At 39.9% G+C, this 23,960-nt stretch overlaps 1 protein-coding gene across 3 annotated transcripts in view; it reads left to right on the top strand.

Moving 5' to 3' along the window:
- Positions 1–23,960, top strand: part of SNX14 (sorting nexin 14) — a 48,725-nt gene that overhangs the window by 13,755 nt on the left and 11,010 nt on the right. For all 3 annotated transcript variants that reach the window (XR_015731377.1, XR_015731378.1, XM_034408922.3), the window contains 14 exons: positions 1,325–1,369; positions 1,467–1,547; positions 1,642–1,756; positions 3,342–3,497; positions 4,215–4,339; positions 5,125–5,183; positions 9,211–9,343; positions 12,451–12,652; positions 16,663–16,746; positions 16,861–16,961; positions 18,682–18,793; positions 19,365–19,405; positions 19,505–19,624; positions 22,869–22,992. Coding sequence is in view for 1 of the 3 variants with exons in the window: in XM_034408922.3 (XP_034264813.2) it covers positions 1,325–1,369; positions 1,467–1,547; positions 1,642–1,756; positions 3,342–3,497; positions 4,215–4,339; positions 5,125–5,183; positions 9,211–9,343; positions 12,451–12,652; positions 16,663–16,746; positions 16,861–16,961; positions 18,682–18,793; positions 19,365–19,405; positions 19,505–19,624; positions 22,869–22,992 (1,498 nt within the window). In the remaining 2 variants the exon portion in view is untranslated. The remainder of the gene's footprint in view (positions 1–1,324; positions 1,370–1,466; positions 1,548–1,641; positions 1,757–3,341; positions 3,498–4,214; positions 4,340–5,124; positions 5,184–9,210; positions 9,344–12,450; positions 12,653–16,662; positions 16,747–16,860; positions 16,962–18,681; positions 18,794–19,364; positions 19,406–19,504; positions 19,625–22,868; positions 22,993–23,960) is intronic.

The following is a 23,960-nucleotide window of genomic DNA, read 5'->3' as shown; positions in this document are numbered from 1 at the left end:
TCCATTTTGCATCCCCATACTCCATTACTTCAGCTGGAAGTGTTGGGAAAGGAAACTGGTTTGTGACATCGAGAATTGCTTCCCTAGAATATCAATTTTCTTTATCTTATTGTTATCTTCTTGTCTTTTCCATTTGAGCATAAAAGAGCAAACATTAGAGAAGAGTTGGGAGGCAGTTACGCTTGGTTAGGGACTTTGGTAGACAAACTTCTAAGTTGACTATATTAGACAGTTAAATAAATTCATATCATTTTATATACATTTGGATTTACCCAAATGTTCTTATAAGCCATATCTAAGGTCTATAAAAATTGTATTACATGTGCATGCAAAGTAGTACAATGGGTAGAAGAATTCAATGGAAGTCAGGTTATAGAAGGCTTTGCAGAATGGAACTGTTATGTAACTATATGTGTGCCGAATTATAAATTCCCTGGTTTTTTTCCCCCTTAACTGCAAGAAAATTGAATTATACCAATACAACACGGGACAAAGCCCAGTCCAGCAGAAGTTACTTTTTGGGGTTCGAGTTAATGCTATGATAATAATAACTGATTGGAACTCTAGGAGTTATATCTAAAGGACTTCCTCGATATCTGGAAACATTGAATTTATCACAGCTGAACATCCTATTTTACAAAATACTATCCTGCTTGGAACTGCCTAAATTCTTAGACTTTCTCTTAATAATTCTCAGGTCCTTGGTTTCCACCAGTTTTAGATGTGAATCTAACTGTAGATAACCTACACTTATTAAATTTCTATAGCTGGTGTATAGAAGGCTCTATTTCTAGAGCATCTTGCTGCTTCGGTGTACAGTACAGGACCAGAAGTAGAGGTGGAGGTAGTTAGTACAAGTTGTGGCATTTTCCCCCCTCACTTGTTCCTTCCTCCCTTCCTCCTATACTGCTTTTCTAATAGAACCCTGTGCTTGGACTACCAACATTCCATTCATCATTGGGCAGAGGAACAAAAAGATACATAGCACTCTCTTTGCTACCATGTAGAGATAATCTGGATATTTACATTACAAATCTGGTAGCCTCACCCTAACTGCATTTGTTGAGTGTGTAGGACAAGAAGTAGGTAGTTAGGTGGAATCTCATGTGGTTCTGGGCCCCAAAGTGGTGGTTTACATCCCAGTTTTACAAAGATGTCGGCTGATTTCCAAATTAGTCTTTCACACAAGTTGGAAGTAGGGCAGAAGTGCCGAATTCTTCTAATGGTGGGGCTTAGAGTCTTTAAGGATTTTTTCTAAGGAAAATACAACATGAGGTGCCTTTTGCTTCTGCTACCTCTTAAATATGCCTGTCTTTTCTTTTAGGATACTGTGAACCACTTGATACTTATCTTCATTGACGATAGTCCAGTGAGTACTACAAGAAAAAAAGAATTATAGTAATTGTGAAATCATACGGCTTTGTTCTTGGATGCTGGATTTTTTTTTTCTGATTATTTTCTTACAGCCTGAAATAACAACTGAACCTGCTTCACCTTTGGTTCCTTTCTTGCAGAAATTTGCAGAATCTAGAAACAAAAAACCTTCTGTAAGTGTGAAAAAATGCTTGTTAAGTGTATATGCATTAGAAAATGATGGTATGGATAATTAGAAATAAATTCCATATTGAATCTTCTATTAAGGCCTTGCACTTTGAACTGAAAGAATTTGAAGGCAAGCAGGATCTTTTCTTTCTATTTATGAGTTTTTTGAAGAAAGAAGGAACAGTACACGTATTGCAATTTTACCTGGAGTTAGGTAAGAAATCCCTCCTCAATATGTTATTTTTTTAGTTACATTAAATAAAAATGCATTATAATTTTTTTTTAAAAAAAAGTTACTTCTGCAATGCACTTAAGCTTGTGTTAGCAGACAGAGGGGATAAAGTGGCTTCCACACTAAAGTTTATTATCTAATACATAAAATCTTAAAAGATGGAAAAGAAGGGAAAAAACTACCGATAATTTTTAAAGTGATACTTATTTACTTTGCAAGTATAAGTTTGGACTAATACAGCTTTTTTTTGGCTGAAGTTTCCAAGATTATGTATCAAAATCAGATTTCTTAAAATAAGGTATTTGGATTTGTTTTTAAGTGAGCTAAAATGGAAAGCCCCTCTTTCCATGTGGCATTCTGTTTATATTGTAGTAGCTGATGGATGCAGTTTGGAAGCTCCTACAAAAGGGGGCTTAAATCTGTATCCTGCCATTTGTGAAATAATTATCTCCTGGCCTGCCAAAAATATGAAGCTTTCCCTCCCTTGTAAAGTATTAGATAAATAATTTGGGCAGGCTCTCCTTCAAAAGCAACTTTATAACCTGAAGGGAGAATTAACATTTTGAGAGTTGTCTTCTCTCTAACCACTCATACACAATTTGGTTTCACTTGACTTTTGTGCCTTGTGAATTGCCTTAAATCAATCTCTGATTTGGCTAATATAAAATCTAGGGTTTTTTTTTTTTTTTTACTTCTACTCTGTGATGTTGCAGTTGTAGCAGATTAAAAGAATCTTCAGTTGTATCTCAAGTGGGAAAAGAAGTGGTAACAAAGTGTCCCTTAACGTAATACTCCCAAACTCCTGTGGATGATATGCATTTCCATAGTTTTCTGAAGAACCTCATAAAACTTTGGGAAGGTCTAGATTCATTTACATGAAGTTGAATGGAATTTCATGTTGTCTCCGGGAGCCACAGAATCTTCATACTGGCTAAATTCAATCCTGAATTTAGATTCATGTTCCTTTCCTCGCAAATGAATTTTTCTCTGGTTCTTAGTAGGAGAGATGATGCCAAGTAATTTCTAGCAAATGCACAGATTACTTATTGGTGCTTGTTCAACAGTGTTACTATTGAAATTGCAGTTGATGGAATAATTATTGAGAATATTTTAAAGCAAAGGATTAATCTATTTGCATTTAAACATTTTGGCTTTTTGTCTATTTTTAAATGTCTGATTACATGTCAATAAATTATAGCAGTTTTGTATTTTACGTCTTGATTTTTTTTTCTGGCTTAACTAATAGCCAGAAGAGGTTTAGGAAAAAGTACTATGAGAAACAACATTTTAACTTTGATTAAACTTTTAACATTATGTTTGGCCAAAGATAGAAATTAAAGTCATCAGCGATGCCTCCTCTTCTAAATTTTACAGGGATGAATATATGGCAGGGATCCCAAAGCAGATTTGTTTTAATTGCTGGGATTTGTGTTATTATCATAATCCAATGCTTATGGATTTAGTAGGTAAAACTCTCAGAATATATAAAGAACATTTTTAACAAAGGAAAACTGTCAGTATTCTGAACTCAATACATTTCTTTATTTTTTTTTATCCCAATCAACAGAGCAATTTAATAATAGAATTTTGCAGGCAGAATTATCAGATTCTGAGAAAATGTCCCTCCATGAAGAAGTCAAGAAAATCTATGAAACATATTGCTTAGATGAAAGCGTTGACAAAATTAAATTTGATCCTTTCATTGTGGAAGAGATACAAAGTAGTAAGTGAAATCAAAAGAAAAATGTATTTGAAGTTGTTGTGTTTTTTTTCTGAATGGTACTTGATGTAGAATAATACAGATGTTGGCATGAACATGTCTTAGCAATATTGAGAATTTGGGGCATAGTGGTACCATTACCTACCCAGGATATATTGGGAAAGGCTGATCTACTCAGTGAGCATATAACAACAAAATTAGGCATTGCCTAATTATTTTAAAAAATTGCTGTATCTTTGTACCTTGATCAGCCCCAGAACACTTTCCCATGAAATGAAAAACAAACAGATGTCATGCCTTAGTAAAAATCAAGGTTGACCTCTGATGACTTCATGGAAATGTACACTTAACTTTTTGACAGCAATACAGAAGTCATTTGCAATGGTTTCTTTTGAGATGTCCTTTCAGTTTCCTAGTCTAAACTATAGATTTGGGATTCTTTAAAAATCTCCCACTCAAGTATTTATTTATTTATTAGGTTACCCAACTTACAAATGGTGTCTCTGGATAACTTTTATAGTTGTAAAAATATAAAATAACAAATAACATAGCACACCAGACACATGGACTCATTCAAGTTCTAGGCCCCATTTTGCTTAATTTCTAAACTCAAAATCAGACAAATGCTGATGAGACAGATATCATAATCCTGAAATGTTAAACTTTTCTATAGGTAAGTATTTTCATATTTCTTATTGACACTCACATTTTCGTCTGTAGTTGCTGAAGGCCCCTATGAGGAAGTTGTGAAGCTACAACAAATGCGGTGTTTCTTTGAAGCCTATGAACAAGTTTTCTCACTCTTAGAAAATGTCTTCATACCTAGATTTTGCCACACGTATGAGGTAACAAGTGTTTGTTTATATTTGAGCCACCTCAGTTTGTAATTTTAATTGTTTTTCAGTTTTACTTTTTGAAGTTTTCGAGCTCAAGAAGTCTACTTGTTACATTTCTAGAATGAAATAACCCTCTATATTAGCTCTAATGTCTTAATGTATTCTGGAATTATGGAATGACTTAACCCCTCTGTTTTAGTTCTAAGTTCTGCTTAAATTATTGCAGTACATTATTGTGGAGTTTCCTTAAAAATAATGGAGAGATAATAATGCAGAATACTGACACGAATTGAGTATTATGATCATGCTGTGCCACTATTGCTAGTTATAATAATTCTTGGTCCATTCAGAGCACTGGTTTTCTCTTTTAATGTCTGTATAGATTTAAGAGAAGTGTCTCTTCTCTAATACATAGGCTTGTGAAAGTACAATTTCTTAATTTTAGAGAGGTTCATCAGGATAGACACTAATGTCTTCTTGATATCAGGCAAATATTTATTTCATCTCTTTTTTTTTTACTGTCACAAATACTGTACATACTATACATTTTTAAGAATTATAGAACTATATCAGAAAATATGTTCAACATTTTAGTTATTGCTACCGGTACCTACTGTTTAGGTCCTTCATAGATTTCAGTATTGTCCTGCTTTCTATGCTGTTACATATATGAACTATAGTGATTTTTATTTCTAATCTGTATCTTTGTAAAATCGTTTCTGAAGAAAATGTAGCAAATAGAATAAAATAAAATAAGAGTGATCGGCAATTTTCAACTATTTTTCCTTATTTAGTATTTCAAGCACCTCTTTCAAGAAGTTGAATCCCCAACACGCAATTCCAAGTCAAACAAGTAAGTACAGCGTTAAGTCCTCAATTTATGGCCACAATTGGGACTGGAAATCTTATGTAAATTGAGGACCCATGTGACTGGACCCAATTTTTTAAATATTGCTTGCAGTGGAAATTAAGCAAACCAACACAGTCATTAAGCAAATCCATTCTTCTGAATGGACTTTTTTTGCTAGAAACTGGCAAAATATGTCACAAATAATGGTCGCATGATTATGGGACTCTTCAAATGTCATAAAAGTGAGCCAGTTGCCAAGGCCCAAAATGTGGTCATGCGACCACAGGGGTTGGCAACTTTTTACAATAGTCAGAAGTGTTTTATTGTGCCATAAAGTACCCATTCTGAGGCTGTCATAACTCCAAATGGTCATAAATAAATGGTCATAAGGCGAGCACTACTTATATAATATAATATACCTGCCTTTAAAAGTTTTAAAGAAGGTATCTGTTGGATGTGTTCATTATTGTGTCTCATTAATTAAAATTAATTAAATAAAATAAATAAATTAAAATAAATAAAATTAAATAAAAGAGCAACTAAGATGATCAAAGGCCTGGAGACTAAACCATATGAAGAGCGGCTACAGGTTTTGGGTCTGGCTAGTCTAAAGAAAAGAAGAATTAGGGGTGACATGATTGCAGTATTTCAGTATTTGAGGGGCTGCCACAAAGCACCAGAGGGTAGGACAAGAAACAATGTTTGGAAACTAATCAAAGAGAGAAGCAACCTGGAATTAAGGAGAAACTTCCTAACAGTGAGGACAGTTTGCCTTCAGAAATCGTGGACACTCTATCACTGAAGGTTTTTAAGAAGAGACTAGACAGCCACTTATCTGAAACAGTATAGGTTCTCCTGCTTGAGCAGGGGGCTGGACTAGAAGACCTCCAAGGTCCCTCCTATCTCTATTTTATTCTGTTTATCTTTGGCTGTAATTCAGTATGTCATTCTTTTAAGTACAGGTAGCCTTCTGGTTGTGACACCATTTGAGACCAGAATTTCCATGACTACTTAATGAAAATCACAGTAAAGCAGTCGTAATGTGGGGTTCCACGTAACTGAATCAACTAGAGATGGCAATCCCAGGTGCCATCATAATTCCAGGACCACACAGGGCATTAAGTGGGAAGAGGCAGGTGTCCCAGGCAAACAGGCTGATAGATGAGAACTACAAATGGGGAGTGTCCATTCTGCCCCACCAAGAAGGGACCAGGGCCATGAGTCCTCTGTATTGTGCAATACTGCCAGTGGAGCAATCCTCCTGCTGGGCAGCATGATGGGGATGTTTCCCTGGTGCCTCCCTCATGCTTAGCTAGGATGCCTGGTAGTGATTCTTATTTATTTATTTATTTTTTAAATTTTTATACCGCCCCCTCTCCCGAAGGACTCGGGGCGGTGAACAGCCGAGGTTAAGAAACATCCAATACAAACATTAAAATACATTTAAAACAAAATTAAATCCAATGGCTTTCCCCAATTTAAAACCCCTTACCCATAAAATTCACCAATAAAAATTCTATGCCAGCCCGGCTTGCCGAAATAAAAACGTTTTCAGAGCCCGGCAAAAGGTTCGGAGGTCTGGGATCAGTCGTATCCCTGGGGGTAGCTACTTGATCAAATTCCTGCATGGCAAGTCAGCTGGAGGGGAAGGGGACCAGTGAGTCCAGTGGAGGGGAGGCAGGCAAAAGACAAAGGTCAGCTGGGGGTGGAGTGGAGGCAGTTGTATATGCGGGTCTGTCTGCAGGCACCCACATTTTGATGATGTGATCACAGAGGCCAGGGTAGTCGTTAGTACATTTTTTTTAGCAACATTGTAACTTTGAACAGTCGCTAAATGACTGAACATAACCTGAGGACTATCTGTATTCTTTCTTCCATAATTGTCAATGATGATAAGGCCCTATTGTGACAATGTGTCCATATTAACAAGAGGCAGCAGTCATCCTATTTGTTTGTTATCCAGTGTAGTGCCCAACGACAACAATGTGCCTGTTAAACATGGCTTTTGATGTCTACTAGCTCCTATCCTATTAAACTATTTTTTTTTAATTCTTTTCATTAAAAAATAAATGGGAATTACCATATGGCATAGCACTATAGCCTCTGTTTAGCAAACTTTTATATGGAGCACTAGTTCAACATTACTTCATGAAACAACACAATTTTCCAAAAACAAATTAAAACTTCAGGGATGGTTTGCTTCATATTGCTCTCCAGCAGTTTCAGCAAGTAGGACAAATTTCTGTCCTACCAGTGAGCAGCTTGGAGAAACACCCTGAGCAAATTGCATTTATGGTTGTGTCAATGTGAAGCATAGCTGTGACACAGTGATTACTAATTATCTCCTTGGTTTTACCAATGAAAGAAAATGCTGTCATTAAAAAATTGCAGTTTTGTTGTCTTGCTTCTTCTTTTTTTATATGGTTGGTTCCTCTCAAGCCTCCCAAGAACCAAGAAAGACACGTGGAGTTATTTCTGAGTAGTTTCCTTTTATGTTCTTCACCTATAGACAGAGTTTTTAAATCCTTAGTAAGACCACACCTGGAATTCTGCATTCAGTTTTGGTCACCACATTACAAAAGCAATGATGAGACTTTGGAAAAAGTGCAAAAAAGACCAGCTAAGGTGATTTGAAGACAAAAACATGAAGAATGGTTGCAGGAATTGGGTATGGCCAGTCTAGAGAAAAGAAGAACTAGGGGTGACATGATAGTAGTATTCCAGTATTTGAGGGGCCGCCCTAAAGAAGAGGAGCTCAACTTATTTTCCAAAGCACCAGAGGGCAAGACAAGAAACAATGGATGGAAACTAGGAGAAGCAGAGAAGCAACCTGGAATTAAGGAGAAACTTCCTAAAAGTGAGGACAATTAACCAGTGGAACAGGTTGCCTTCAGTTGTTGGTGCTTCATCACTGGAGCTTTTTAAGAAAAGACTGGAGAGCCACCTGTCTGAAATGATATTGTTCTGACCTAGGCTTCCTTAGAAAGTATAAAGCACAATCTTACTCCCGGCAAAACCTCTTTTATTTACACGGCTGTGAATTATTGTCATTCACAGTCTGCAAAGCTTCACAAACAGTCTTTTAGGGGAATGTTTATAAACACCCACCTTATCTCCCTTGGAATGCTGCCAGAGAACTAATTGCCAAATGCAGGGCAAGGCCAAACTTGGCACAGAGTCAAACAGAACTTTTCGAAGCTTGAACCGACCAGATGAATTAATTGCTTTTTGCAAAAGCTCACGTCCCGTTCGCTCCTCTTTTATGTCTTATGGAAGGGTCCAGTCATCTCCAAGCCTTACTGCCAAGTTGATCCTGTTTTCTTAATTGTTCTTGTCTTCTGGCAACTCTGCGCATGCGCACACTGGGAACAGGCTCCCGCTGTTCTTCTGCCTCGCTGATGTCAGACTCCGGAGACTCCAGAGGCAGCACATAACTATCAGATGGCCTTGGTCCCCTCTCTGCCTCCGATGCAGAGCCCTTGTCCGAACTTTCCTCAGCCCCCAGGACTGGCCCAAGTTCCTCCCCAACCTCCCCACTGTCCAACTCTGCTGCCAGCTCCGCTGGCCGCCAGCAAGCCACAACAGGTATAGGGTCTCATGCTTCAACAGTCAACCTCCAAGGTCCCTTCTAGCTCTACTTGATCGATTGATTGATTGAGCCTTACCAAACTAAAGAAACTATTTGCATAGCTGTAGATATGCTCTGAGAGTTGCTAGGGAGGAGCCATTTTTACCCACTTCTTTCTGACTAAACGTTCTAAGTTTTGCTATTGCTTTGCACTCTGGAATGCAGTTTCTCCCACCTGAGAATCCAGATTACATTCCATCCCAGCTGCACAGAAATAAAACCATTTTTTCCCCTCACAGTTTCCTTTTGCTTGATTGGAACAATGGATATAAAGTAATGTGTTACTGTAAGCTCTTAAATTATATACGCTTTGCCGAATAAGACTACCTACATATATCCCTTGAAGTATTTTCTTATTTTGAAATTGTTATGGATGTGCCATTTGCTGTTTGTTTTATGCAGAAGCATGCATAGAAGAGGTGAATCGTCTGGAATCAGAAGTATAAGCAGCAAAATCAAAGGAGTATTCAAGAGCACTACAATGGAAGGGGCTATGCTGCCCGACTATCTCCTTGCTGAAGGAGAGGATGATTTTGTGAGTTGAGCTAACAATTCCGAGTTCAACATAGATTGTGTGTATTTTATTGCATATCTGCCAAGTCTTTCTGCATTGTTCTCCTCATCTGTTCCAAGTCCCTTTTCACTTTGCCTTATGTTTGTTGACTGTCAACATAACTTACACCATGAACATGAATTTCCAGTAATGAAGCACTTTTATTTATACAGCTAGTCCTTGAGTTACGGCCACAATTGAGCCCAAAATTTCTGTTGTTAGGTGAGACAGTTGTTAAGTGGATATGGACCCATTTTACGATCTTTCTTGCCACAGTTGTTAAGTGTATCACCACAGTCGTTAAGTTAGTAACCCGGTTGTTAAGTGAATCTGGCTTTCCTATTGACTTGGCTTCTCAGAATGTCACAAAAGGTGATCACATGACCCTGAGACACAGCAAACGTCATAAATATAGGTCAGTGGCCAAACATCTGAATTTTGATCATGTGACCATGGGGATGCTGCAGTGGTCGTTAGTGTGAAAAATGGTCATAAGTCGCCTTTTTCAATGCCATTGTAACTTTGAACAGTCACTAAATGAACTGTTGTAAGTTGTGGACTACCTGTATTTGGGATCATACAACACTTTTCTGAATTAATCCTCCTCAGATACCTTTCATTTGTGTGGACTTCAGTTCCTAGAATTTTCATTATCAGTCAGCTAGCTGGGAAATTTCAGGAGTTAAAATTACATAATTGGAGATGCCAGTGTCTGTGGGGAAGAGAGGTGGACAAAAGAGGGGGAGGCAGAGGTGAAGGGGACAAGGATGTCACAGTAGCATGTTGAAAGCCCAATCCCTTTGTGCGTGGATTATATCACACATACCTACAAAGAGATGGGACTTGCATATGGCTTTTCATACATAATTAAATGTGGAACTGTTAATTCATCATTTCAGCATCTCCCAATAAAATTAGCTAATTATATGAGAGCAATATCTGTGTCATATTAAGTGAAATTTTCTACAGATACCACATATTGCATGTACAAGTATCTTGGTAGCTAGCAAAGGAATCTGTGAATATTTATCTTATTTTTCGGTCTACAAGATGCATTCCCCCCCCCCCAAAGTGGGTGGAAATGTCTTATAGAGCAAATGTTGCCGAAGCCCTGCCCACCCGCCAACCCCCACCCTTCAGCCTCTGCCTCCCAGCAATTTGCCTCCTTGCAGCAAACAGCCTGGTCAACTTCAGCACAGCCTGATTTATCACGAGCAGCTGATTGGCAGTTGGATCAGCCTTACGGAATACTGCCAATCAGCTGTTCCAGGCTGCGGGGATCACCGCTGCACATTGTTACCGCTGCCGCCTATCGCCACCTCCGCGCGCCTCATTTTTGGCCTGTTCCAGACAGCGACGATAGGCAGTGGTGGTGATTCCCGCCGTCTGGAATGGGCCGAAAACGGGGCGCATGGAGGCGGCGATAGGCAGTGGCAATCCCCACAGCCTGGAACAGCTGATCGTCGGTATTACGGCCGCCAGTCAGCTGCTCATGCTAAATCAGGCTGTGCTGAAGCTGACCAGGCTGTTTGCTGTTTGCTGCAAGGAGATAAATTGCTGGGAGGCAGAGGCAGATATTTTTTTCTCATTTTCCTCCCCAAAAGCTAGGTACGTCTTATAGTCCAGAGCGTCTTATAGTCCGAAAAATACGGTATATATTTCCCCTTTCATAAAATAAAACTATAAATGAAGGTGATTCAGATTATGTCTACTAAGTACTCTTTTAAAGTGTGTAATTAGTTTAGTTTGGTTTATAAAACACACATGCAGATATGCATACAATTCAGCCTCCATTGCACAAAATAAATATGATTTGACTGCCTGGTGCAGTAATTTTTCAGGTCAATTCTTATTAATTTCCTATTTAATTCTCTGTGTTTGCTGCCCTTTTTGCTTACACTTTAAGAAACACTTGGGTACAGATAGTCTTTGTTTAGTGACTGCCTCATTCAGCAACTATTCAAAGTGCAAAGGTGCTAAAAAAATAACTTTATAATCGATATCCAAGTTTATGATCTTCAGAGTCTCCCTCAGTCACATTCTTACATGTTAGTACACATTGTCCTTGGGCTCACCTGTTTATTTTTTTCCCGCCTCTTGTAGAGTGGATGAGGAATGGATTGTATGAACTGGCACTGGCAGCCAGTTGCTTTTGATTGTGTGCCTGGTTATTCTCTTGCAATCACTTCCTCTCCAATGAATGTAAATGAAAACATTAATGCCCCTCCTGCTAATTATTCCAGTGGAGTAAGCATTCCAAGAGCAGAGGAGTAGTTAGGAGGGAAACAAAAGCCAAAAGTGTGAAACTGATTTAGTCTGGTCTGTTTTAAGGTGCTACCGCAACTTTGGGGAAAGCATTCTAAAGGGCAAAGGAACAGGGCAAAGGAACAGGGCAAAGGAAAGCACAATCATAGTCTCACTTAGAGACTGTTTTGCTTAATAACAGAGGTGTTGGTTCAATAGTGATTGCTAAACGAGGACTACCTGTACAGCTGGAAAATGTAAGTGCATGGCAGTATTGGGAGAAATTCCTCATAATCAAACATCTTTGGGCTTATGTTGCTTACTTTCAAATTCTGTTGTCACTGTTGAAAAATTGTGTGTTTCCTCTGTGGTAGAATCATTGAATCAATTTAGTACAATGTTAAATTCCTCTCTACCCATACATGGATACATTCCTGATCTCTTAAGATGCCGATTAAAGTCAAGAAATCCACCAATCTTGACAGCGCGTAAGTTGATGGCCGATCATCAGAACACCACACAAAAGTGGATGGAGGTGTGGAATAGCTGTTCCCCCCAAGATGTCTCCGAGCATATCAGTCCTAGTAGTATACCTCCAGGATTTAGCCTACCCCGACACATATGGGTGACATATAATAGAATTAGAACAACTCATGGGGTGAAATTTTACATTAATTTAACAAGTGCAATCTTATTTTTCGCTGTACAGTTTTCGTTCCATTTCATTCAAATAGTTTGTAATATTTAACACTTAGAGAACAGGATCTCTACTATGCACATTGTATAATAAATGCAGTCACATAATAATCTGAAATGGACTTTGATGTGGTAAATTTTTACTGTAGATTGAAGAAGGCATTATGGTAATGGAAGATGATTCACCTGTGGAGGCACTTAGTATGCCTAATACACCTCGCAATCTGGCTGCTTGGAAAATTACCATTCCTTATGTTGACTTCTTTGAAGACCCGTCACTTGAAAAGAGAGAAAGGAGAGAGAGAATTCCTGTATTTTGCATTGATGTGGAAAGGAACGACAGGCTGGCACGTAAGCACTATCGGATATATGTACAATGTCTTCCAATGTTCTTCACATTTATACTCCGTTTGACACTCATCTTGTCTCAGATAACATTTCCAAAATCATTGAGCCCTGAAAAAGGGAAGAACGAAAACATCTGAACGGATGTTTTGCCACATGGAGAATGATGGTAAAAATATAGCATCCATGGTAGATTGAGTTTCTTTTGTGAACACCTCAGAGTGAAGCTTAATGGAGGGATAACAGATCCCTTGTTAGGCCCCATTTTTTGTGATCCATTTGTCCTTGCTAAGGACATTTCCCAAGTCCTCCAGCATAGAGCAGAACAACTTCTCTGGTGTGCACCTTCATATATTTCCCTCTACAGTATCTTTCCCTAACAAGAGTGGTTTCAGAACTTGTTTTCTCATCATCTGTGACGAGAGAAAGACATCTGCAGTCAGTTTTGTTTCCTGCAGTCTTAGGAGAGTACATTTTCTTTTAAAATGTCATATCAGATGCTAACACAGAGACAGAACAGTTTGATCCCAAAAAAGTAAATAAGACTTGTTAGTTCTTGGTTGACAGACTACCAGGAAATCCGAGTTATTGACTAGACTGGGAAGTTGGGGGGGGGGGGAAACACCTCAGAAAAAGGCAGGGCAAACCATTTCCATATTGCTTTCTAGTTTAACTACATGGATGAATTCTGAAATCCCCAGAGTGAAACTTGATAAAAGTGTTTACCTTAATATTGACAATTATGATTGCTAATAAAAGCTTTTAATAAATTTGAAAAGTGTGAGGTTTAAAATATGGTTGAAGACTTGCTTTTAGTTCTGTTAGATGTACGTTTCCATGTAAAATTCTTTTACAGGTAGTTCTCAAGTTACGAATGTAATCGAGCCTGCCCATTCCATTTGTAACCCGAGAATTCATGGGAGTGAATCTCGTACTTTGAATGAGATCACCCTCTGCTTTTGCTCATGCATTTGATAATTGAATGCATGGCTTGTATAATGCACATGAGGTATCTCGGGGTGGGGAAGTCCATGGGTGGGCCTAGTGATGGAACAGGCCACCTACTTCAGACCACCCAAGGCCTCCCCTGACCCACAGATACCTCATTCTCCCTCCCCTGGGGTCCCCACAATTGCTTCCCCTCCCTTCCATAGTGCCACGCCGGGTGACTTACCTTATGAAGATCTGTCTCCTCTCCAGCCTGTTCCTTTGCCTCTTCCTCCTTTCTCATCAGCAAAGGCCTTGACGAGGTCTCCGGCAATGAAAAGGAACCTGATAAAAGGCCCCCATGGCCACGGCCGTCATATGCTCTTCTAAAGACAGCTGTGTGTCCAGGAGGACACCCAGATTACGAGCCCTCTCTTTGGGGGGGCGAAGATTCACCCCCAATAGTCAGCGATGGCACCTGCTGACTATATCGGGGCGCCGGAAGCCACAGCCACTCGGTCTTGGAGGGATTGAGTCTGAGCCTGTTCCTCCCCATCCAGACCCGCACAGCCTCCAGGCAGCGGGACATCACATCAAGGGCATCGTTGAGGTGGTCTGGGGTGGAGATGTACAGCTGAGTATCATCAGCGTACAGATGACACTTCACCCCAAAACCACGGATGATCTCACCCAGCGGCTTCACATAAATGTTGAACAGGAGGGGCGAGAGGACCAACCCTTGCGGCACTCCCCATGCGAGACGCCTCGAGGTCGACCTCTGTCCCCCTGCCAACACAAACTGCGAGCGGTCGGAGAGGAAAGAGGAGAACCACCGCAGAACGGTGCCCCCTATTCCTAACCCCCTCAACCGCTGCAGCATGATACCATGGTCGATGGTATCAAAAGCCACTGAGAGATCTAATAGGACTAGGACAGAGGAGCAACCCCTGTCCCAAGCCCTCCAGAGATCATCCACCAACGCGACCAATGCCGTTTCTGTGCTGTATCCCTGCCTGAAGCCCGACTGGTATGGGTCTAGATAGATAGCTTCATCCAAGTGCCGGGGAAGTTGTCGTGCCACCACGCTCTCAACAATCTTCGCCACAAAACAAAGGTTGGAGACTGGACGATAGTTGGCTAATTCAGCCGGGTCCAGGGAAGGCTTCTTGAGGAGGGGCCTCACTACCGCCTCTTTCAAGGCAGCGGGAAAGGCACCCTCACTCAGAGAAGCACTTATAATCCCCTGGAGCCAGCCTCGTGTAACCTCCCGGGAGGCCAGTACCAACCAGGAGGGACACAGGTCCAATAAACACATAGCGGCACTAATCTTACCCAGAACCCTGTCCACATCCTCGGGAGTCACAGGATCAAACTCCTCCCAGATAACATTCTCAAGACCTGCCCTCGTCTCCTCCCGTGGACTCATCCAATCGGAGTCCAAGCCATCCCGAATCCGAGCGACTTTATCGTGCAGGAGTTGCACAAAATCCTCAGCACGACCCTGCAAGGGATCTTCCCGCACTCCCCCCCGAAGAAGGGAGTGGGTCACCCTAAACAGGGCGGCTGGGCGGTTCTCTGCAGATGCGATAAGAGCGGAAAAATGGTTAGATTTTGCCACTTTTATCGCCACTAGGTAGGTCTTGATATAAGACCTCACCTGTGTCCGGTCGGAATCGGATTGACTAGTCCTCCAAATGCTCTCTAGGCGTCTTTTCTGACGCTTCATCTCTCTCAGCTCCTCAGAGAACCAAGGAGCCAATTGAGATCGGCATCGGGTCAGAGGCCGCAAAGGCACGACGCGGTCCAAAGCTCCAGAGGCCGCCCTTTCCCAGGCGGCCACCAGCTCTTCAGTCGAGTCGTGTGTTAGAGTCTCAGGAAATGGCCCAAGCTCCGTCAGGAACCTTTTGGGGTCCATCAGGCGCCTGGGACGGAACCATCTGGTCGGTTCCGTCTCCCTGCGGTGGGGGAAGGCGGTAGGAAAGTCTAATTGGAGGAGCGAATGATCTGTCCATGACAAGGGTTTGATATCTAGGTCCCCTCTACCAAGATCATTCAACCACTGACCAGAGACAAAAATCAAGTCCAGAGTGTGTCCCCCTATGTGAGTGGGGCCTTGAACTAACTGGGTCAGGTCCATGGCCGTCATGGAAGCCATGAACTCCTGAGCCACCTCTGATGCCTCACCTGCGGATGTAAGGTTGAAATCCCCCATGACAAAAAGTCTGGGGGTATCAACCGCCACCCCAGCAATGACGTCGAGTAGCTCGGGCAGGGTCGCTGCCACGTGGCAGGGAGCCAGGTACGTAGTCAGCAAACCCATCTGCACCCCACGGCCCCACTTCACACAAAGGGACTCACATCCGGCTATCTGAGGAACAGTGGTCTCCCTCGGACAAAGACTTTCCCTAATAAATGTGTATGGGCTTCTGGGCCTCCTTTCTCGTTGGCAAAGTGCTTGAGGATTGCATCCCTTTAGGCTTTGTCAGCCCTTTTCAAAAAGCCTTTGCCAGTAGGAACAGAGCTTCAGAGGGACACACCTGCTCCTCCCAAGCTCCGCTGGTGCCAACAAACGGTTTTTACAAAGGGCTGCCAAGGCCTAAAGGACCGAAGCCTTCCCTCCATTTGCAAACATCCAGGCCTCATTCTGCGAATTGAGGCCTAAAGAGAATAGAGGCATAAAGTGCAAGATCACATAAGATCAGTAGCATGAGATCTCACATTACTGATCTTGCATGACCTCTTGGTACGTTCTGTTCTCTGCAAATGCACTGAAAGCCTGAAGCAAGCAATGAAAGTGCAACAGAGAGGAGATCTTTGCAAAGTAAGTGAGTCTCCATGGGCAGAGTGCCTGTGAAGACCCGATTGGGGTGGGGGGAGGGGGAATTGGTGGGGCGAACATTGCAGAACCTCTGCAACAGTCATTTGTAAGAGCGAACAACTGCCATGGTGCTGCAATATTCATAAATTTGGGATTTGTTCGTAAACTAGGGGGTGCTTATTTGAACATTCACTAAGAGAACGCTCGTAACCTGGGGATTACCTATATTCTGGACAAATAAAAAATGATAATTTTGTCTCTTTATTTTCAGTTGGGCATAAACCTGAGCACTGGTCGGTCTATAGAAGATATCTTGAATTTTATGTGCTTGAATCAAAGCTAACAGAATTTCATGGTATGCTTTCTCTACCACCTATTTCTGGGGATATTGTTGTGTATCAGTTACATTCTTTAGCTTGTATAAGTGAAAATGAACTTTCAACATGTTTAAATTTTATTGTATGACCAGGTGCATTCCCTGATGCTCAGCTTCCCTCCAAGAGGATTATTGGACCAAAGAATTACGAATTCTTAAAATCAAAGAGAGAAGAATTTCAAGAATACCTTCAGGTAGGATAAAATACGTTTTTGTGTTTATAAATCCATGGAAATAAATATATATATATATATATATATATATATATATATATATATATATATATATATATATATATATATATATTTATATTTTCTCAGGTTTTCGCGGGTGTTTGTATGTAGGTCTTTGGTTATTCGGGTCTTCTCCCACGTAAAATTGGAAGTGTCTTGGCGACGTTTCGACGAAGTCTCATTCGTCATCTTCAGGCTGGTGTTCTCGGCTTCGTGGTGTTCTTTGCTCCTGGAAGCACGAAGCCGAGAACACCAGCCTGAAGATGACGAATGAGACTTCGTCGAAACGTCGCCAAGACACTTCCAATTTTACGTGGGAGAAGACCCGAATAACCAAAGACCTATATATATATATATATATATATATATGCAAAAAGAACTTAAGAAGACACACACACACACACACACATACATACGTGTGTGTGTGTGTGTGTGTGTGTGTGTGTGTGTGTGTGTATTATATGTCTTTTTTTCCTTTTTCGTAGGCTTTTATGTGCATATTCTTTCTAGCCAAGTTTTACCTACGTAAACTAAGTTGTTCTACAGCCCTGGTTCTGTGAAATCTCATTCACAAGTTTCTGGGTCTTTTTAGCTTACGTAGGTAAAACCTGGCTAGAAAGAATATGCATATGTATGTATGTATGTATGTATGTATGTATGTATGTATGTATATATATATATATATATATATATTTGATTTATATGCCGCCCTTCTCCGGAGACTCAGGGTGGCTTACAGTGCGTTAAGCAATAGCCTTCATACTTTTGTATATTTTATACAAAGTCAGCTTATTGCCCCCACAAACTGGGTCCTCAATTTACCTACCTTAGAAAGGATGGAAGGCTGAGTCAACCTTGAGCCTTGGCAAGATTCGAACTTACTTTAATTGCAGACAGCTGGTGTTAAATTACAGTGCTTTTGTCTGCAGAGCTATCCAAGCTCTCTATATTTCCTAATAGACAATTATGTTTGTCTGATATACTTGATTGATTGATTTATAAATTACACTTCTATAGCTGCCCACCTTTCCACCAACTCTGGGCAGCTCCCAATCAAAAATTAAAAAGTATATAAAATCATTTTAAAAACTATAAAACTCAGCCGGCGAAAGTATAAAACATTAAAAACAACAAACATCTGCTGCTAGTCAGTGCTAATGTGCCATCACCTAATGTTCTCCCAACGCCTGGGGGCAAGGGCAGGTCTTCAAAGCTTTTCGGAAGACCAGGAGGGTAGAGGCCTGCCGAACTTCAAGGAGCTGAGTGTTCCATAAGGCACAGGCTGCCATGGAACACTCCTAGCTCCCATCAGATCACAATATTTGGGGAAAGCGACAAGGAGGATGCCCACTCTACCTTGCCTGATAGGATGGGTGGGAAAAGCAGCCTTGACGATATCCTGGCTACTTGCCGTTTAGGACTTTAAAGGCGATGTACGGCACCTTTAATTGGACCTGGAAAGAAACTGGCAGCACAATGCAGCTCACATAACAGAGGACAACTAAGGGCCTCCATTCCTGTGTGCACTGCAGTATTCTGGACCAAGTGGTTTTCAAGGGCAGCCCCATATAGACTGCTTCACAGTAAACTATCTTTTCTCAGCATAATTTACATATTAGAGTTTAAATTGTCTTTGCTGAAGAGAAGTTCACTAGAGTCTACCTCTTTGTTTTCCTCACAGAAACTTTCACAACATCCAGAGCTAAGCAACAGCCAACTTTTGGCTGACTTCTTATCCCGTAATGGTGGAGAGACACAGTTTCTTGATAAAATACTGCCCGATGTAAATTTAGGTAAGAAAAGTGCTGTTATTTTTTTTTTTAAATGGATTCAGAATTGAACTTGAAATATAAGAGATATTAAATCAATTCAAGCTGCTACTCAAAAGTATGATTTATTGGCACATTTGCATGACACAATAGTGATGCTTTCATAAGAGTATAAGAATTTTTTGCTTTAGTACTAGGCTATAAATGAAAGCCGAATAAAGAACTTTTAAAATATCTGCACAAACATTGTTATGATTTGGTTTGGGATCCACAGATCATTAGATAGAAATAAAACAAGAACAGATCATTTTCATTGACCTCCGATAAATTCTGTCTTGAGTTCTGCAAACACAGTTTATCCGAGGAGTCTATTAACACTCTGAAGCTTAGCTTCGTATCTGAACACATGGTGGTGTTAAAGCGCTAAACACTGGCTAACTTCTCATTATGATGTAAGAAGAATCTTTCACGAATTTAGATATGAAGTAGAGAAACAGGCAGCAAAGTTAGAAAAGTGGCAAGAGAATTTTAAAAAATGTTGATAATGAAAAGAAAAACTATTTCTCTCTTTTTTTTTTTATCTTTTGGCATGTAGGTAAAATGATAAAATCTGTTCCTGGGAAATTAATAAAAGAGGTAAGATACCTTGTTTCCTTGTTGTTTATAAACACCATTTATCCCATATAGCTTGTATGGAAACCTGTCCATTCTAACTATTTTTGGCATTAATTTCAGAAAGGCCAGCACTTGGAACCATTCATTATCAATTTTATTACCTCCTGTGAGTCTCCGAAGCCTAAGCCAAGTAAACCAGAAATTACTATTCTCAGTCCTACTTCGGAAAACAACAAAAAGGTATAGTACGTCCTGTACAGAAACACAGAAGAAAAATAGACTAGTAAAGACAAATATTCAAATAGAAGTATGACACTAGTTAATAATCACTTTATTATGATGATTAACATATTTCTGTTTGGGCGATTATTGTTTTCTTGCAAATCCCTCACTGTTACACATTTATTATGGAAAACAATATTTGGCACATCTGTTAAAAAATAAAGGTTCTTGGTGGGCATGAAACCTAGTATTGTAGAAATGAAATACCAATTATAAGCTATTCTAATTCTTATTAACACTTTTTAAAATTATGATTTTGGGCCTCCAAGGACTAGGGTGGTAGAATCGCCGTGATAAAATGACATTATAGATTAGGCAGATTTGGAACGTTTGGCCTTTTTTACTAAAGAAGTTAAGGGGCATACACAGAAAAAGCTTAGTTGACTTAGTTGACCAAAAATGTTTTTTTTTTAATTGAAAAAGTTTTACAACAAACACAATTTCCCCACAACCCCCCCTCCCAACCCCCCCTCCCCCTCCCCGACTTCCCAGAGCAGAACACAAGGTATTTCTATTAACCTTTAACAATAAACTAAATTGCATAACCAATCATTAAACTACCACCCCTAAAAAAAAAAATTCTTAACCCCTCATATATAAAATCCTATTTCTTAAACATAATATTTCTAATATCACTTTTATAACGCTTATACAAATAAAAGAAATCATTCATAAGCTATCTGATATTTTTTGGTCTGATACTTATTTTGTATATAATCAATCCATCTTCTCCAGTCCTGTATGTATCTTTCTTGTGTATGATCCTTCAAATATGCTGAAATTTTAGCCATTTCAGCTAAGTTAGTTACTTTCAGTATCCAATCATCAATAGTAGGCAAAAAGTCCTTCTTCCAGTGTTGTGTGACCAACAATCTTGCTGCTGTTATCAAGTTCAAAATCAATTTAGTCTCTACAACTGTACAGTCTGTAATTATACCCAATAAAAACAACTGTGGAATAAATTTCAATCTCTTTTTAAGAATATTCTGCATCACCCACCAAATCTTTATCCAAAATGCTTTGATTTTTCTACAAGTCCACCATATATGATAATAAGTTGCATCATCACAGTCACATCTCCAACATTTAGCTTGCACATTAAAATACATACGTGATAATTTTTTAGGATCTAAATGCCATCTATAAAACATTTTATAAAAATTTTCTCTTAAATTTTGTGCTTGTGTGAATTTCACATTTCTAATCCAGATCTTTTCCCAAGTCTCCATCATTACTGGCTCTTGAAAGTTTTGTGCCCATTTAATCATACAGTCTTTAACCAGTTCGGTCTCAGAATCTATTTCCACTAAAGCATTATACAACCTTTTAATATGCATTTGTTTTTGATCTCTAATTTGTTTTACCAAATTCTCCTCATTTTGCACAAAGCCAGTTTTTTGATCTTCCTTCCATCTAGCTTGAAGTTGACCATACTGAAACCATGTATAAATTATACCTTCTTCTCTCAGTGTATCTAGAGATTTCAAATACATTACCCCCCTTTCCATAATAAGAAGCTCTTTATAGGTGATCACCTCCTGTTTTTGTTCTATACTTATGTTTTCTATTGCATGTGTAGGATTTGCCCATACAGGTATCTTATAATTTAACTTATATTGATATTTTTTCCAAACCCTTAACAACATTTCTTAATATATGAACCTTAAATACTTTATCCACTTTCTTGTCATATAACAAATAGGCATGCCATCCATATAACAAATCGTAACCTTCATCTTTTAAGTTTTCACCACTCTTTTCTTTCAACCCTCTCAGCCTCAGGGCAAATTCCATTGATCTGTATTGTAACAAAACCATTTCGTCATCCACTTTCTCTGTCTGTGTCATAATCTCTCCTACTTTAGTTTCAAGCTCTAAGTTAGCATCATCAATTTCCCGAACTCTCTCCTCAATCTTTAACATATGAGTAGCCAGCCCTGAAACTGCATAAACAATATCATCTCTTATTTCATCATGTTTTTCTTTCACCACATTTGTAAGTTTCTTTAACTCCTCTGAAAATCCTCTCATCATTTCTGCCTGGTTGTTCAGGGCACCCATTATAAATTCTTTAAGGTCTTGTGACTGTGTATCAGCCGGAAGTTGTTGTTTTTGAGTCACTACAGGGGAACCTCCTCCTCCTTTAGAAGTTGGTGGCTTTAGTTGTTTAGCAGCCATTTTTTTTTAAAGAAAAGTTTTTCCTTTTTGCAGCCACAAAATCTTGTAAACAGTCTTACAAAGTATATTTCAAAGTTTTTCCAAAATAAACAATCCTCTCTTCAAGCTATATCCAATCCCCAGCAATTTACTCTTCAGGCAGAGGGCTCTTAACAAGCAATTTCCTTTTAACTTTCACTTTCCCTTCCGCCCTTAACAAAGGCTTCCTCTCCAGCCTCCAGCTCCAGAGAACTCCGTTTGCAACAATGTATTCACGGAGTTAAGTTCTGTTTCTCATTTAAAAAGCTTGCACTCTTGCTTCCGCTCTGTCTGCCTTAAGAAATCATTAAAACTCACTGTTTGCCGGCAGAATTGGTCGCAGACGTCTTGCTCTGTAAAACAGAGGCACCAGCGATCCGGAGCAAAGGGAGGGGTGAACTGGGGAGCTCTCACCCTCCGAGTCCCTGGAATTAATCCAGTGACAATCGGGGAGCTCTACCCACCCCCTCCGACTCTCCTCTCCTTCTTTGCCCGAAGGAGAGTTTTTTCAAACCGCCGACAGCTGTTCAGCGCTGTCAGGGCGGTTTTAACGGATCGGGTGGCTGGCGGTCTATGGAGACCGTCCTCGAACGTCCGCGGAGCCACCGGAAGTCCAAAAATGTTTTTTAAAAGACAACTGGACTTTGTTTTTTTTCTTGAAGACTTTTCGCTTTCATCAAAGAAGCTTCTTCAGCTCTGAAGAGAGCTGAAGAAGCTTCTTGGATGAGAAGCGAAATGAAAAGGCACTTGAAAAAACACTTTGGGACAACCATGACCTGGAAAACTAAGAATCTCCATAGACACTTAGTTGACTTAATTTATATATATAAAAAGAACTTCACACAGCTGTATGTCATTACATTTTGGCAGCTTTATTTGGGGCCACCGAAATTGTGAAAGGGAATTCCCACTGAATACACCCATAATCAATGATTACTTTTTTGTTTGGTGACAAATTCCACAACATTCACGCTTTTTAAAAAACCTGATTTTTCTCTGGTTTTAGCTATATAACGAACTCTATAAGAACAATGCAAACCGTTCTGAGAATTTAGAAAGAAGACAGAATGAGAACTACTTCTTGCAGATGATGACGGTTGAAGGAGTTTATGACTACTTAATGTATATTGGTAAGAAATTGCTGGTAGGGTTTTCTGAGAATGAAAGCGGAAGTGGATGAGTGCAAGTGATCTTGATTTTGTTTTCTGCTTCTTCTTTTGTAATACAAGATCTGGTAGACTGGTTGTGAAATCAATGCCACCACTGTCTGTGCATTTTAATTATTTAAATTAGAATATTACTGTAGCACAGAAAAGCTCTAGGAAAATCATTTCATCACCGGCAAATGAAACCAAAGTATTTTTAGAAGAGGATGCCAAGAGAAGGCAAGCCAGTATATGTTCCTGATTTCATGGGCTTTACCAGTGGAATTTAAAGCCAGGAAAAAATAAGAGATGAGGGTTCTCACAGTCATAAATTCCTTAGAATGGCAGGCTTCTACAAGCTGAAAGAAAAGTTATTACAACATACTGCATAGGTAGTAATTCTGTCCCGGATAAATATGCATTGACAAAAATTCTCAACATATAAATATTTTTACAATTTGAGAGAGAAGTAATATTTCAAATTATCTTGGGAGTCACTTAATAGTGAAATGGGTGGCATATATAAATTTAATGAATTTATTTATTTGTTTATACCATGTTTCTCCGAAAACACAACAACAATAATAAGCCCAACCCTAATTTTTGGGAAGTGGGCCTATTATTACCCCTACCCAAAAATAAGCCTGGGGGATGGGCATGACCACCAAGAGTGGGGGGGGGGGGACTGTCCTGCTGCAGTTGCAGCCCGCTGGCCCCTTTGGGTAGCGCAAATACTGCTTTTGCCCTTCTCTTTCTGGGCCCAGCGCTTCTGTTTGTTGGGCACTTCCCCAAAGCTGGCAGCTCCACGGGTAGCTGCTTTGCTTTTTCCCTCTTTTTGGGAGGCGAACGGGAGGCTTTTTGGCGAACGGGAAGAAAATGGGGAGGGGAATTTTCCTGTCTGTCCTCCATTCCTCAACTTCAGCACAGACTGAGGGAAGGATGGCAGACAGGAA

This window comes from Pantherophis guttatus, chromosome 1 (genome assembly GCF_059756535.1).
Source record: "Pantherophis guttatus breed Tessera chromosome 1, ASM5975653v1, whole genome shotgun sequence".
In the NCBI taxonomy this organism is placed as follows: Eukaryota; Metazoa; Chordata; class Lepidosauria; order Squamata; family Colubridae; genus Pantherophis; species Pantherophis guttatus.
This window is presented reverse-complemented; position numbering and strand designations above follow the sequence as displayed.